This window comes from Mangifera indica, chromosome 3, assembly GCF_011075055.1.
Source record: "Mangifera indica cultivar Alphonso chromosome 3, CATAS_Mindica_2.1, whole genome shotgun sequence".
Taxonomy (NCBI): Eukaryota; Viridiplantae; Streptophyta; class Magnoliopsida; order Sapindales; family Anacardiaceae; genus Mangifera; species Mangifera indica.
Window position 1 is genome coordinate 1,590,740 of NC_058139.1, and position 14,060 is coordinate 1,604,799.

At 33.0% G+C, this 14,060-nt stretch overlaps 2 protein-coding genes across 3 annotated transcripts; one reads left to right on the forward strand and one right to left on the reverse strand.

The window, feature by feature from the left end:
- The first annotated feature begins 4,415 nt into the window (after positions 1–4,415).
- Positions 4,416–10,090, forward strand: LOC123210326 (myosin-4-like). Of its 2 annotated transcripts, XM_044628606.1 has the most exons (10): positions 4,417–4,756; positions 4,826–4,943; positions 5,093–5,293; positions 5,394–5,516; positions 5,863–5,900; positions 5,991–6,102; positions 6,377–8,614; positions 8,852–9,004; positions 9,375–9,466; positions 9,564–10,090. In XM_044628606.1, exons 3-10 carry the CDS (start codon positions 5,120–5,122, stop codon positions 9,805–9,807), a joined length of 3,174 nt encoding a protein of 1,057 aa, XP_044484541.1. In that variant the 5' UTR covers positions 4,417–4,756; positions 4,826–4,943; positions 5,093–5,119; the 3' UTR covers positions 9,808–10,090. The 2 variants fall into 2 exon arrangements, with proteins under 2 accessions (XP_044484540.1, XP_044484541.1); XM_044628605.1 differs by lacking the exon at positions 4,826–4,943 and having other exon boundaries at positions 4,416–4,756.
- Positions 10,091–10,801: 711 nt separating this feature from the next.
- On the reverse strand, positions 10,802–11,660 carry LOC123210562 (protein LURP-one-related 4-like). Its single transcript, XM_044629002.1, has one exon. It carries the CDS (start codon positions 11,559–11,561, stop codon positions 11,013–11,015), a length of 549 nt encoding a protein of 182 aa, XP_044484937.1. The 5' UTR covers positions 11,562–11,660; the 3' UTR covers positions 10,802–11,012.
- Between the last annotated feature and the right edge of the window lie 2,400 nt (positions 11,661–14,060).

Genomic DNA, 14,060 nt, shown 5'->3' on the forward strand with positions numbered 1-14,060 from the left:
ATTAAAATTATTGCATAGCATATTACCCTTTCAATTCCTTTAAAATGTTAAGTAATAAGATTTTAATTATATCTTTAATATTGTTCAAGAGAACACATACTATTTATAATATTTTAATTTACTAGTTCGATCTACTATCTCTACATCATTGTTTAAGATGAGGTACATCAATTATAATATTATGTGTAACACCCGCATTTACCCTACATCTTTACCGTACTTTGTTGACATGGGAATTGTTTTGGAGGTGTCATAGTCTTCTTACTTGATCCAACTTCCTGGATTGAGCAACTCCATTTTAACTCAACTAAAGTTCAGTGACCACCCATCCAAAAAGTCAAGGTTATAATTTACTACATAATAATGGTACATGGGAATGGGTATGATGTTGCTGTTGGCTGAGTGAATGGGCATTAACCTGAACATTTTAGTGGGCATTGTGGACCGGAAGGCTGATTATAGCTTTTATCTAGTTGGTCATGGCCACCCATAGAGGCCCTAGAGACGATTTTGTTTGTTGTGGCACATGCATACCATTGTTTTGGTGATGAGCTTAACACCAATGAAAAGTTTATCGAATGGATATGAAATTCGATGTAAGATGATAAGAAGACAAGAAAAGTTTAAATATAACTGGACAAGTAAAGTGTAAATTCATGATATATAGATGTTGTCATCATCATTACGTGATTTTAATATATAAAAAAAGTAATTATTAAGAATATGGAAAATGATTTTATGAACCCCTCATTTCTACTTGTAGGTGTGATTGTGCTCAATTTGCTTCTTGTCTCATCCTATAGACTTGTACTACTTATATTGGCTAGTATCGTTTCTTTGGGTGGTGGATCCGTGAATTGGATGAGAAGTAGTTTTGATCACATAACCCATTCAAATGGACCATAACCATGTGGCATTATTCTGCATTCTGCCTGTACTTGGTTTCCAAAATTACGTAACCAGATTAGGGGAAGAAGACGGTACCAATAAAGATCTGGGTCCAACCAAACCAAACCAACAACCCAGCAGCAACCATTTATAAATGTATGTATTTCTGATTTTAATTGAAATAGAAATAGACCCATCATCATTGAAGGCCAGGCGGTTGCAAAATTCCTGTGTCATTTGACAGCTGAGAGGCTCCTCCTGCCTCACCAATAAAGTAAAGACACTTTAAAATTATATGTGTAATTATATATATATAAAATAATATATTATTATATAATTAAATTTTATTTTATTTTTAATTTAAAATTATTTAATTATATAATGATATGATATTATTTATTTATAAACAAAATTATAAATATTATTTATTTATAAAATTATAAATATTATTTCCGCACATCCGTCACCCTTCTATTTCATGAACAATGTGGAACTGCTGGTGGCGACTGCACACGCACGTCTTCGCTCGCTCTCATGTCCACCCCATGACCACCTTTAAAGCCAAGTCAAGATTTTGAATCTTTAAACTTCATTCAACCTCCACTCCCACCCACATTCCAAACTTTACATTTCAGGTTCCACTTTGAATCAATGTTTTCACTTTCACATGCATTCTCATAATATTTAAAATAATTTTGTTTACTTAATTATTTAAATATAAAATTTAATTATATATAATAAAAAATTAAATTAAATTAAATTTTATAATTAGATACATTGATATTAACTATTTATCAATGTTAAATTATAAATTGAGACAATTCAATTGGTTCAATCATGGTTCATTAGAGTCTAAATGATGAAAGTTAAAGTTACGATTAATCTAAACCATACTAGTTACTAAATGTTGATTGAACCAATTAAATCGACCGGTTTGATCTGAACTGAAAACTATTCCTTCGATAGTTTAATGAGTTTATGATCTCCCCTACTACCAAACGGAGGGTACATTGTGCAGTTATAGTGCATATATACATGTATAAATATTTCAATGGTATGGATTTGATTTGCGGGGAAGAAACAATCCATAGTTTGGATTGGACCACTTTATAATAATAATAATAATAATTTGTATGAAATTAATTAGTATAGTTGGTGTAATAAATAAACAAAGCACTAGGAAATGACAGTTAGTTGTCCGAATTCTACATTTATATAATTATTTATTGAGGACATTAAATAATTTAATTATTAATTATTCGACATTGAATGGTAGTGGCGCCTGTGATGTAACATAAAATATAAGAAAAAAGGGATATTATAATTGAGGCATAGAAAATTTTCAAGTGGTTAAAACGTCATTTTCTAAACATTATCAGCCCAAGAGAGAGAGACCGTTGGCTCCATGAATAATACTACCAAAGATAATATTGTATGACCATTCTGCCCCTCTATTTGCTTCTTTTGTTTCAAATAATATTATAATAATAATAATTAACTTTTTTTTAAAAAAAAATTGATGTGTTTTAAAATAAATAATCAATTGATTTTAAATTCGAAAAAAAAAGTAATATTATTCTATTTTTAATATTCCAATATGGATTTTCATGTAATTTTCTACTCTTAGAAGAATTGAAATTTTATACCTTTATTAGTATTATTTTGGAAATGAATTTATAAATATTGGTTGCTCCATGGTCCTCATAGAAAATGACGCGACCACAACGTTAAAATAAAAGCAAACATGCAATTCCAAAAATACAGTTATCCAAGAATGTAAAGAGTCAAATTTGGTATCTTAAACTCTCAATCAGTAGCTTGCTTTTATATATATATATATATATATATATATGCAAATGAGCCTAAAATCAACACATTTGTTCCCACCTAACATACAGTGAAATCTTAAAATTTGATTTTTAAATTTTTAAAAATTATAGTATTTAAAAAAATAAAAGTTTATAGCATTTTACCTTTTTAGTTTGAAAAATTAATAATTTTTTTAAAAAATTAAGTTTTGAAAAAAGACATTTTCCCCCTATATAGGGTTTCAAATTTTGTCAATGATTTTTTTGCAAATGAAAGTGGATCTTTCTCCCTTCGGTGTTTTCCCTTCGACTTACAACGTATGGATTTGACAAAATCTAGGTGAAATTCTTTTTATTCGGACCTTCATCATCTAAACAGATTGCTTTCATCTAAATACGATGAAGTCAATTTGTTTGAACGACAAAGGTCTAAATGAAGAGTTAAAACTCTTCGTCTGAATTTTATTTAGATTTTGTCGAATACAAATATCGTTGGTCAAAGAAAAGCACCAAGGGGAGAGACACTACTGGGAGAAAGAGAGTTTAGTTGTTGTTCGACAAAAAATCTTTGGCAAAATTTATAACCCTAGATAGAAGAAAAATGTTACTTTTCAAAACTTAATTTTTGAGAAAAATTATTATTTTTCTAAATTAAGGAGATAAAATAATATAAACTTTTATTTTTAAATAATAATTTTACCTTTAACTTTAACTAAAAATTTTGATAGAAATTAGCTATGAATAAATATTAAAAATTTTAAAAATAATAAGATAAAATTTTAAGATTTCATTATACTTTATGTGGGAATAAGTCTTTTAGCCTAATTTAAAATGTGTCATTTTCTTCATGTAAAATGGCTCACATATTATAATTATTATTGCATTTACAACAAGCTTCTTTTCCCCATTGGACCGTCCTTATTTTAGTCCTTATTAGGCCTTCATTTGTAATGAAAAATTCACCAAGTTTTCTTCTTGTTTTGCCCTCAAGAATAAGTTTGGATTATATTTCGTATTTTATATCAAAAATATAATTTTATTTATTATTTATTATGTATTATATAATAATAAAATAATTTAAATAATATATTATCATTTAAAAAAACATAATAAATACTTTCTAAAATTATAAAATATATCAATATATCTCAATCACATTATTATTTTTTTAAAAGGATGTATCGAAATGATATATTAACGGTATCGTATCAATTTTTTATATATTATATGATACATATTATTTTTTATCTATATCGTATAATATGATATGATATATATCATGTATCATCAATTATAGATTAGATATGATCATAACTAACTTGAGTTCGACTTCTAACTCAGATTAAATGAATTGAGTTCAAACTTGAATAAATTAAGTTTGAGTTAAAGATTAAACTTGTTTTTACAAACTAAGTTTCAGTCGATTTAAACATTTAAGTTCAATTTGGATATAGTCCAAAATCACGTTGCATCTGAACTAAACTCAAACTAAAAAATTTTAAACCCATCATTCTTGATTTGGTCTTTCTAAATTTAAATCGAATTTGAATTAATTCTTATTTCAACCCGATTCGAATAAAATGCAGCCTTACTTTATGAAGGGTATGTATGTCAAAGTGAGGGCAGGCATTCACCATCCCCTCAACGTAATAATCAGAAAGAAGCTTCTTCTTGAATTTTTATATTTCCTTTTCACTTAAAAATAAAACAAAAACACATGTCACCTCTCTCTGAAAAGACTGTTACCTATGAAGAAGCCAAGTGAAACGCAAGACCTTTCTCTTTAGAACTGCTATTTTTTTATCTTCTCCTTCCTTTACTGCCCAGCCCACATTCTGATTCTAGTTTCGCTCCACCTCCTTTGGACCTCTACATTGTATTGTATTGTGTTTTGTGCTTGATTGTGTGATAATGGTGGTTTTCCGGCGAGTATTTCCGGAGCTCCTCTGAGTTTCGGGGTCTCCGGTGGAGCTCCAGATAAGATGTTCAAGTCAGGTCGGTGGAGGTCCGACAAGAACAAGGTCAAAGCTGTCTTCAAGTTGCAGTTTCATGCAACTCAGGTAACATGTTTATAGATAGGCCTTATTTTTGTTTTTCTAGCAGTGACTGTGATATGTTTTTGGTTTCAGCTTTGGAGCTTGTTGGAGCTGACACTTTTCTTTTTCTTTTTGGGTTGAATTGGGTTCTGTTTGGTTTCTGAGAAAACGTAGGAAAAGAGAAGAAATTTTGGAAATTCTCATCTTGCGGGTATTCATAAGCTGATAAACTTAACTCAATTTTCTAACAAATAAGGAGAGAGGCTTTGAAAGAGAAGAATGCTAATTTTATTTTCTTTTGATGGGTTTTATCGGCAATATAGAAATTTAAAAAATGATTTTTTTTTTTTGTATTATCAGGTGGCACCGTTGGGAGAAAATGCCTTGATGATATCTGTGGTTCCTGGGGATGTGGGAAAGCCAACGGTAAGATCAGAGAAGGCTATAATAGAAAATGGATGTTGTCGATGGGGAAATCCGATCTATGAGACTCTGAAATTTTCCAGGGAGCTCAAAACTGGGAAGATCAGTGAAAGAATTTACCATTTCATTCTCTCAACTGTAAGAAATGTTGCCAATTTTTTAGGTTTTATTGTATAGATTTTTTTATCAAGTGGTTGTTTATGATTATGAGATTTTGTCTTGTTTGTTGTTGTTGTAGGGATCCTCAAAAGCTGGTTTACTTGGGGAAGTGTCGATCGATTTTGCTCATTATGCTGAGGCAACTAAAGTTTCTAATGTTTCCCTGCCCTTAAAGAATTCACTGTCAAAAGCAGTTTTGCATGTTAGTACTCTCTTTCTCATATTTATGTCTTTCACGGCAGATAGTGGTGGAACATTTTCAAAAGTTTTTGTAACAACCCTATCAAATCCCACATCCACGGGAGAGATGCATATGGGCATGCCACATCTTTGTCAAGACGTTTTTATGTTGCAAAGTCCAAATGCAAATCTGTGACAAATTGTGTGTTCAAAACCAACAATATTTTTCTCAGTAGGCCAGACTATTGTAGCAGGATATTATAGTTTTCATGTGACATCTGCTTGCAATTGCGGTTTAATGTTAACATTGGAAATTTTAATGCTGAGTAAAATGCAAAAAACTGAAATCTGCCCTTTCCCTTTGGTAGGTCTCTATACAAAGGGTTCAAGAAAATGTCCATCAAAGGTAAACTGGATTTCATTTTTAAATTGTTTACTATCATAGCTGTCATGGATTGTGATTGCAAATTTTCGTCTTCTTTGAGAATATATTCAGAGAAACAGAGGAAAATGAAGATGCAAGCATTACAAACCATGGTAGGAGTCTGTGGATGCAAATAAGCAACACTGAATCTTGGGAAAGCAACAACAGCAGCAATTCTACTGAAGTAAGATCTCCTCTTGCCTACAAAAGGATATGATTATGTTCTCTTCTTTTTTCCTTTTTCTTTTTTATTTACTTTTTCCACACATTTTTTTTCCATGGGGACAATGTGTTGGGTTTGAGGAAGACTGGGAGTTCGATTGGTGTCTGTGGGATTTGAAGTTTTAAACAATTAGACAGTTATATTTCCTGGGAACTGTCCTTTTTTCCCCCTTATATTTTCTGATGCAAATGATTGATAAAAGTATGTTTCTTCTGCGTTTTTCTTTATTTCACAGGATGAACCTCATAAAACTGTCCTCAATGCTGAATTGAATGGCAACTTCAGAGCATCTAGTGGATCTGACATTACATTGTCAAGTTCTGGAAGTGGTTCTGGGCTCAATACCCCACGAGACCAGATCCCTAGTAGCTTTCTGTCATCCCTGAGCCACACTGCAGTGCCCAATAAACCAACAGAGAATACCAAAGGGACAATCTATGAAGAGCAACAAAGATTGCGATGTGAGTGGTCAGTCAGTTCAGATCATGGAATAAGTACTGATGACTCCACAAATGGCTATCAAGACACTTTTGTAAGAGAAAGGTCTCAACAGGATTCAGATAATGAGATTGAAAAACTCAAGTCTGAGCTTGTTGCTTTGACAAGGCAGGCGAATTTGTCAGAGTTGGAATTACAGACACTGAGAAAGCAAATTGTTAAAGAAAGTAGAAGGGGACAGGATCTATCCAGGGAAGTTGTCAGCCTAAAAGAGGAGAGAGATCTACTCATGGTGGAATGTGAGAGACTAAAGACTTTTCAGAAGCATATGGATGAAGCTGAAGTCAAAAACAAGTTGCAGTTTGAGGGAAGGGATCCCTGGGTTCTTATTGAGGAAATCAGACAAGAAGTGCAATATGAGAAAGACCTGAATGCAAATCTACGGATACAATTGCAAAAGACACAGGAATCAAATTCTGAGTTAATGCTTGCTGTACAAGACCTAGATGAAATGTTGGAACAGAGAAACAGAGAGATTTCCAATCCATCCAACAAATTACAACACCGTGACAATGCTGAAGAGTTCAGGGGAAACTGTTTTAGGAGTGAGACAGACGATTATGAAGAACAAAAGGCACTGGAAAAGCTGGTTAAGGAACACAGAGATGCCAAGGAGACATACATGCTGGAACAAAAGGTCGTGGACCTCTACAGTGAAATAGAGATCTATAGAAGAGATAAAGATGAGCTAGAGATGCAAGTGGAACAGCTTGCCCTTGATTATGAGATACTGAAGCAAGAAAATCATGATCTCTCATATAAATTAGAGCAAAGTCAGCTGCAAGAACAGCTGAAGATGCACTATGAATGCTCTTCTTCGTTTGAGAATATAAGTGAACTTGAAACTCAAATTGAGAATTTGGAGAGTGAACTCAAGAAGCAGTCAAAAGAATTCTCTGATTCTTTAGCCACCATAAAAGAACTTGAAGCCCATATCAAGGACTTGGAGGAAGAATTGGAGAGGCAGGGACTAATGCATGAAGCAGATCTGGGAGCTGTGACACGTGCCAAAATTGAGCAGGAGCAAAGAGCAATTCAAGCTGAGGAAGCCTTGCGAAAGACAAGATTGAAAAATGCTAACACAGCTGAGAGGCTACAAGAGGAATTTAGAAGGCTCTCTGCACAAATGGCCTCTACATTTGATGCAAATGAGAAGGTGGCTATGAAAGCCTTGGCAGAAGCCAGTGAATTGCGCATGGAGAAAAGCCACCTAGAAGAAATGCTCAGGAATGCTCATGAAGAACTCCTATCAGCTAGAGATGATCATGAGACAAAATTCTGTCAACTTTACGACCAGATAAATAAGAAAACAGAGCAGATAGAGCAGCTGTTGGAGGAGATTGACCATATATCCAAGCAGCTTGGGCGGCAAAAGGTGCACGAGGAAGAAGTTTGTGGGGCTCTCTCCGTGGAGATTTGGCAGCTAAAATCTGAGATTGAAAAACTCAGGACAAATAATGATCTTCTCTCTGTAAAAGCAGAACAGAAAGAAAGTTTGAGAATTGAATTGGAAGAAATGAAGAAGTCAGTCAAGGAAAGTGAGCAGCTGTTACAAAAAGGGAATATGGAGAGGCATGAACTGGTAAATAAAATTGCTTTAATGAAGAAGCAAGCAGAGAAATCACAGGAGGAGCTACTGAGATTAAGGCATCTCAAGGATGAAAAGGAGGCAGCATTTGAACTCTTAAAATCAGAGGTCGAAGTGCACAAGGCTCAGTGTAATGACTTGAAACATTCACTATTTGAGGACGAGTTAGAGAAAGAAAAACTTAGAAAGCAGGTTTTTCAGTTAAAGGGTGACCTTAAGAAGAAAGAAGATGCATACACCGTTCTTGAGAAGAAGATGAAGGATGGCAACAGAAGAGGGTCAATTTCTGATGGTGCAAGAACTGCTTCAAGAAACAGTAAACCTGTTCCCATTGCTCAAGGATCTAAAGAGGTTGCCAGTTTGAGAGAAAAGATAAGAATGCTTGAGGTAAATGTGCTACTCAATATAGTATATGGAACTGAATATATGAGTTGAAAATGTTTGTCTTAAGTGCAAAATTTGTGGGCATGTATAAATTTATCAATGGTTTAGCACTACAAAACGACGATCCTGACATTCCTGCTTATGCCTGATAGTGTTTTATGAAAATGTGTTTCTTCAATTGTTTATTCTATTTATGATGGATATAGTGACCTGGGTACTGGTAATTGTATTGTTTGGCAGGGACAAATAAAGTTGAAGGAGACTGCTTTGGAGACCTCAACAAATTCATTTTTAGAGAAGGAAAAGGATCTTCGCAAAAAGATAGAAGAATTGGAATTCAGAGTGGAAGAGTTTGATCAGAATAGCAGTTTCTGCAAATTATCATTTGGAAAGGTTGGCAAATTTATGTATCATGTAATGATTCAGAGACATGCATTAATTCATAAAACAAACAACTTAAGGGTAACTGCAGACACTGTATACCATGTGAGGAACATGCATCAAGATGTTTGGATAATATCATGATATCATTAAATCATAACAAATTATGTTTAACCTGTTCAGTTCTTTTTGTCATGGTTTGAGGACTTGTTTAAGTTTTCGTTGAGCAATATCTTTTCTGGTTAATGCTTTGCATTATTTTCAGTCGAATGTTCCGAAGTCCTGAGTTTATTTCAAAGTTGAACTTATTATATTTGCTTTGTTAGTGCTACAAAGTGAAAATTCCACATTAATTTCTACAATGTTTCATCTTGTGACGCAGGTAGCTGAAGAAATAAGAAGCCCAGCTGAAGTTCTGAGCAGCTCATCATGCCTGTTCAAGGAAAATGGAAATTTCATGCCACCAGTCAATAGGTATGGACTTGAGGAATGATTTTTTTTTTCTATAATTCTATTGATATCATAATAATAACAAAACTAACTCAATGCTGATCGTTACTGTTCTTCTCAGCAACAATGGTAATTTATCAGAGAAAGAACTGAAACCATCTACCATAGACAATAAAATTGGCAACCTCGATGACATGTTGACTGAATTAGCATCTCTGAAAGAAAAAAATAAATCCATGGAAAGCGAGCTTAAGGATATGCAAGAGAGATATTCAGAGATAAGTCTCAAGTTTGCTGAGGTAGAAGGTGAAAGACAAGAGCTTGTGATGACCGTACGCAACCTCAAGAATGCCAAGAAGAGCTAGTAACTGTTTCCTTGGTATACGCTGAAACCTATATACAATGTATAGCTGCATCACCTGTGCGTGCCCTTTCACAGAAAAACAAACATAGACGTGGCGGTTCCATCACAGTGAATAAATTAAATTGTACAAATCTTATGAAAGTTTACCTTGTAGTTTCCATAGGTCATTGTCTTCAGTATCTTATTCATGCTGTTTCCTAAATTTTTTTTCCCTTTGGTTCAAAGTTTGTCATGATCTATGTGAAGATTTATCATTAATATATTCATTCATTTTTCCTGGTAAACAATATAAGCTTAGTCACTATTTGCCCTAAGCAGAATTACAGCTTTCATGTTTCCAATCCATTGTGCATTAACATCGAGGCAAATGTATCCCAATTTCAGTTTAACAAAACTATCAGGCTACCTCTTTTTCGGTCAAAAGCATCATTCCTTTGGAACTTACTGGGGAAAGAAAAGATTACATTATTTCCTTTCCACGCTCCAACATGCTTGGGTTTGATCGATTAAATATTAAGAGCCCTGTGATATAACCCCACATAATTGAGAATAGATGGGTCATATTGGATCCATCTCTTATTAGTAAGCTATGAGATATTTGAATGTATTATACAGTGAGAAGATGAAGGGGAGCTCCACCGATAGAACATATATATATATATAGAGAGAGAGAGAGAGAGAGAGAGAGAGACAGAGAGAGATCATTCTTTAAGAGAACAAGGGTAACCTTACCCACCATCCATTAGACTAATCCTTTGCTCTGCTGTCATTCGTTTAAGTATACAGTAAATTACAAATCCCTGAAAATATTTATGTTCCCTTTTCGATCTTTTTAGTTTTTAAATTTCCACTCTGCTAGCGAAGCTCCAGTTTCAGAATTTAGACCCTATAGTGAAGAAAATTAAGAAAAGGGATTGTATTATTATTATTTTTTTAAAATTACTGGTTTAACGTATCAACTGAAAAAATTCAGGGGCATAGAAATGACAATGTTCTGTAAGTTTCTTCTATGTCACACAGTGATACTCGATTGACAGCAATATCAACAAAAAGAAAAAGGGTGCTATGAGAGTCAATTTCTGAGGTACAAATGGTTGAAATTCCCACTAAAAAAAAAAAACCAGAAAACAGTTAGATTCTTTCAGGGTTAGAAAAAAAAAAAAAACTCAGTTCTATGTTGCAACTAATGAGAATTTTGAAAAACAGTTACAATCTCTGATGTATAAGTCCATACACAGTCACAAGAGCCATAATGAGAGAGTGATCTATATGAGGCTCGACCACCAAACTCAAAACATCATCTCCTAGAACTACTCCTGAAGATGACTGCTTTCGTTTAGCCTCTGCAACAACACCTCCCCTCCTGCAGTCTATGATCTTGAATTCTGATTTACCAGCCAAGCCCTCTAATCTATAGCAACCAGCTTCAGCATCGACAACACCCTTTCTGGTTACTTTAAACTTCGGTTTCTCTTTCCTCAAGCTTGAACTATCTCCTTCATAACCCTCCCATCTTCCTAAAAACCATACCCTTCGGAGTATTGTGTACAGAACTTTGCCGCGGAGATCCATGAGATAAACTTCACTGCTGCCTTTCTTGTCATAGTTGTCTATACGGTAGACAATCTCTCCGTTTTCATTGTAAACGGTGCATCCATTTGCTTGCATCACAAGGGATTTCATCCATATGGTGAATGATTCTCTCCTTGAAGAAACATTGGGCAAACCAGGTGGGAGAGGATGAACCTTGGCCATGGACTTCACTGTGAGAGAGAACTCTTTGCTTTGAGATGAAGCTTGACTATGAGAGTAAAGCTTTAGTAATGTTTAAATAGAGATGTATGATTTTGAGGCCTAGAGCAGAGAAAGTTCCGAGCAAATTTTGATGAGATTAATCCTATTTTATCACGTTTATGGTATGCGTAAATGGGAAATGGCTGCACAAAAGTAATTGCAAATAAATGAGTTACCGACTCAGTATGAGGATCATAATCTTTCCTATATTTTAAGTGATCTTCTAGAACTACTATTTAAAAAAAAAGGCTATCCCATGTGCGGGTAAGCTTAACTCTCGAGAATTGTATTACAGGTAACATCATCTAACCATCAGATGATTGATATCCAATGAAATGACAAATGGTAATACGTATTACCTGGACGTATATTGCAATAAAAAAAGAGACTAATGTTTATTGCTCCAAAACACTAATGAAGAAAGAGTTTTTTGGACTTCATTACTAGAAGGAAGCTTATCGTTTTTCTATAGCCATCTTAGTTAGCAACGAGATTCGATCAATTTTGATCTCTAAGAGAACTCTTTAGAATTATCTCCAAAATTCATCAAGATGCATTATTATGTAGATTTAATCATTTAATTTGCTTCTATCTTATTCATATCCATCTATCGATTCTCTTGTGAGTTGTTTTTGTAACTTATCTTCATGTATTCAAATACTTTTTTTTTTTTTTTTTCATTTTTTAAAAGACAAAGAGGTGCACATGTAGATTTAATCGATTAGGTTGCCTCATCATATTCATATCCATATCCATCTACTGATTACCTCATTAGTAATTTTGTAGCTTATCTTCCTGTATTCTAATGCTTACTATATTTCTCCTTTCATTTTTTTAAAGGCAAAGAGGTGTCCCTGTAAAGCGTGGCCGAGCTCGTACTGGTCGGTTCCGTGCTTGTGTCGATTGTCCCAATGACTTTGATGTGCAGAAAGAAGCGTTCACTCGTATTAAGGCTGCTAGCCAATTAATGTTGACCAACATGAACAGAATGAAAGCCTTTTCTGCTTGTCATCTTTAGTTATGCCCGACATGGTAGGGACTTTGATGGAATGAAGCCGGTTGTTCTTGGTCCCTTCCTACTTTGCCTTCCAATCCAACATATTTTCATAATAATTTAAGATGAAGATGAAGATTCCATGTCATCCCACATACAACCTCTATCTATATTAGTTAAGGAGATTAAATTAATCTCAACCAAATCCAGATTTTGCTCAAAATTAGATGTAGCATTTTTGGCCAAATCTCACGTTAACTTAATACAAATGTTAAATACAAACATCATAGACTTCAACTTTTAAACTAATATTTATTCAAAATAGACAATATTTTAATAACAAAAGATTACTCATACGACAAAACAACCAATAAAAGATAGATTAAGGAAGAAATAAAAAAATTCATATTATTTGAAAGCACTAATATATATATGTTTAGGGTTGAATTTAATCTAAGTTACTCTAGTTTGGATTAAATAACCTAGATTCAAGTTAAGAATTGGGTATCTCTTTATAAAACGAGTCAAATGTGAGTCAATCAAAATATTTAAGTTTAAATTGATTTAAATAAAATCTGAAATAAAATATTTTAAAAACGAATTCAAATCTCAATTTATCAATTTTAAACTAATTCTAAGGATCGTTGATTAGAATATACTTAATTATATATATAGTATTTATCAAAGTTCCAAGACATTGCATGAAAAACTAGTAGAATCTGAACTTCTCGTGCAAGATTTTTCTTATTTATGATGTAAAAGTGACGTATTAATTTCCAACTTTATAAGGTTGTATGGCATTGCATGAAAAGTCAGTGTCAAAAATCGCATAATCAAGACTTAGAATATGTTCTATTCAATATGCACGTGGAACATGCTGAGTTGCGCATGTTAAATGTTCGTGTAACACAAAACATGTAACATGGCTTTACGCTTGTGATTCACACAACTCTCACTTGGTATGTCAAAGATAAAGCCCTTGTTGGACTGCCATTGTTGAGTGAAAGAACATTAATATCTGTTATACGGTAACTTCAAAATGTGGATTGTCTTTCTTGAAAATGATCAGTTGATATGTGAATAGACATATTTTACTTAGAGAATGTAATTTATTCATTCCTTTCATATCCTAAGTTAAAAATCAATAATTTCTTTCTTAATCGTTGCTAAAAAGTTATTATTTAAAGTTAAAAAATTAGAGAAAAGATTATCCAAGGAAAATAAGAAAGATAAGAAGAAATATAATTAGTTCAAGAAACTTCATTTTATTAAAAAATATTAGTTTTAACGAGAAAAATAATAATGAAAAAATCATATCTCATCGTTATGAATACTTTTTTAATAATTTTAGTTATTAATTATTTATACTTTTGTTAAAACCAAAAAAATTTATAACTTTAATAATTTGAAATTGATCGTTAATAATTTACTTTCAATAATTGAAAAGTTTTAATGAGAGGAAATTT

Coding starts and splice junctions, on each gene's coding strand:
- LOC123210326 (XM_044628605.1), top strand. CDS start 4,679: ATGTTCAAGTCAGGTCGGTGGAGGTCCGACAAGAACAAGGTCAAAGCT. Junction 5,294..5,393: donor ACCATTTCATTCTCTCAACT/GTAAGAAATGTT, acceptor TTGTTGTTGTAG/GGATCCTCAAAAGCTGGTTT. Junction 9,467..9,563: donor TTCATGCCACCAGTCAATAG/GTATGGACTTGA, acceptor TGTTCTTCTCAG/CAACAATGGTAATTTATCAG.
- LOC123210562 (XM_044629002.1), bottom strand. CDS start 11,561: ATGGCCAAGGTTCATCCTCTCCCACCTGGTTTGCCCAATGTTTCTTCA.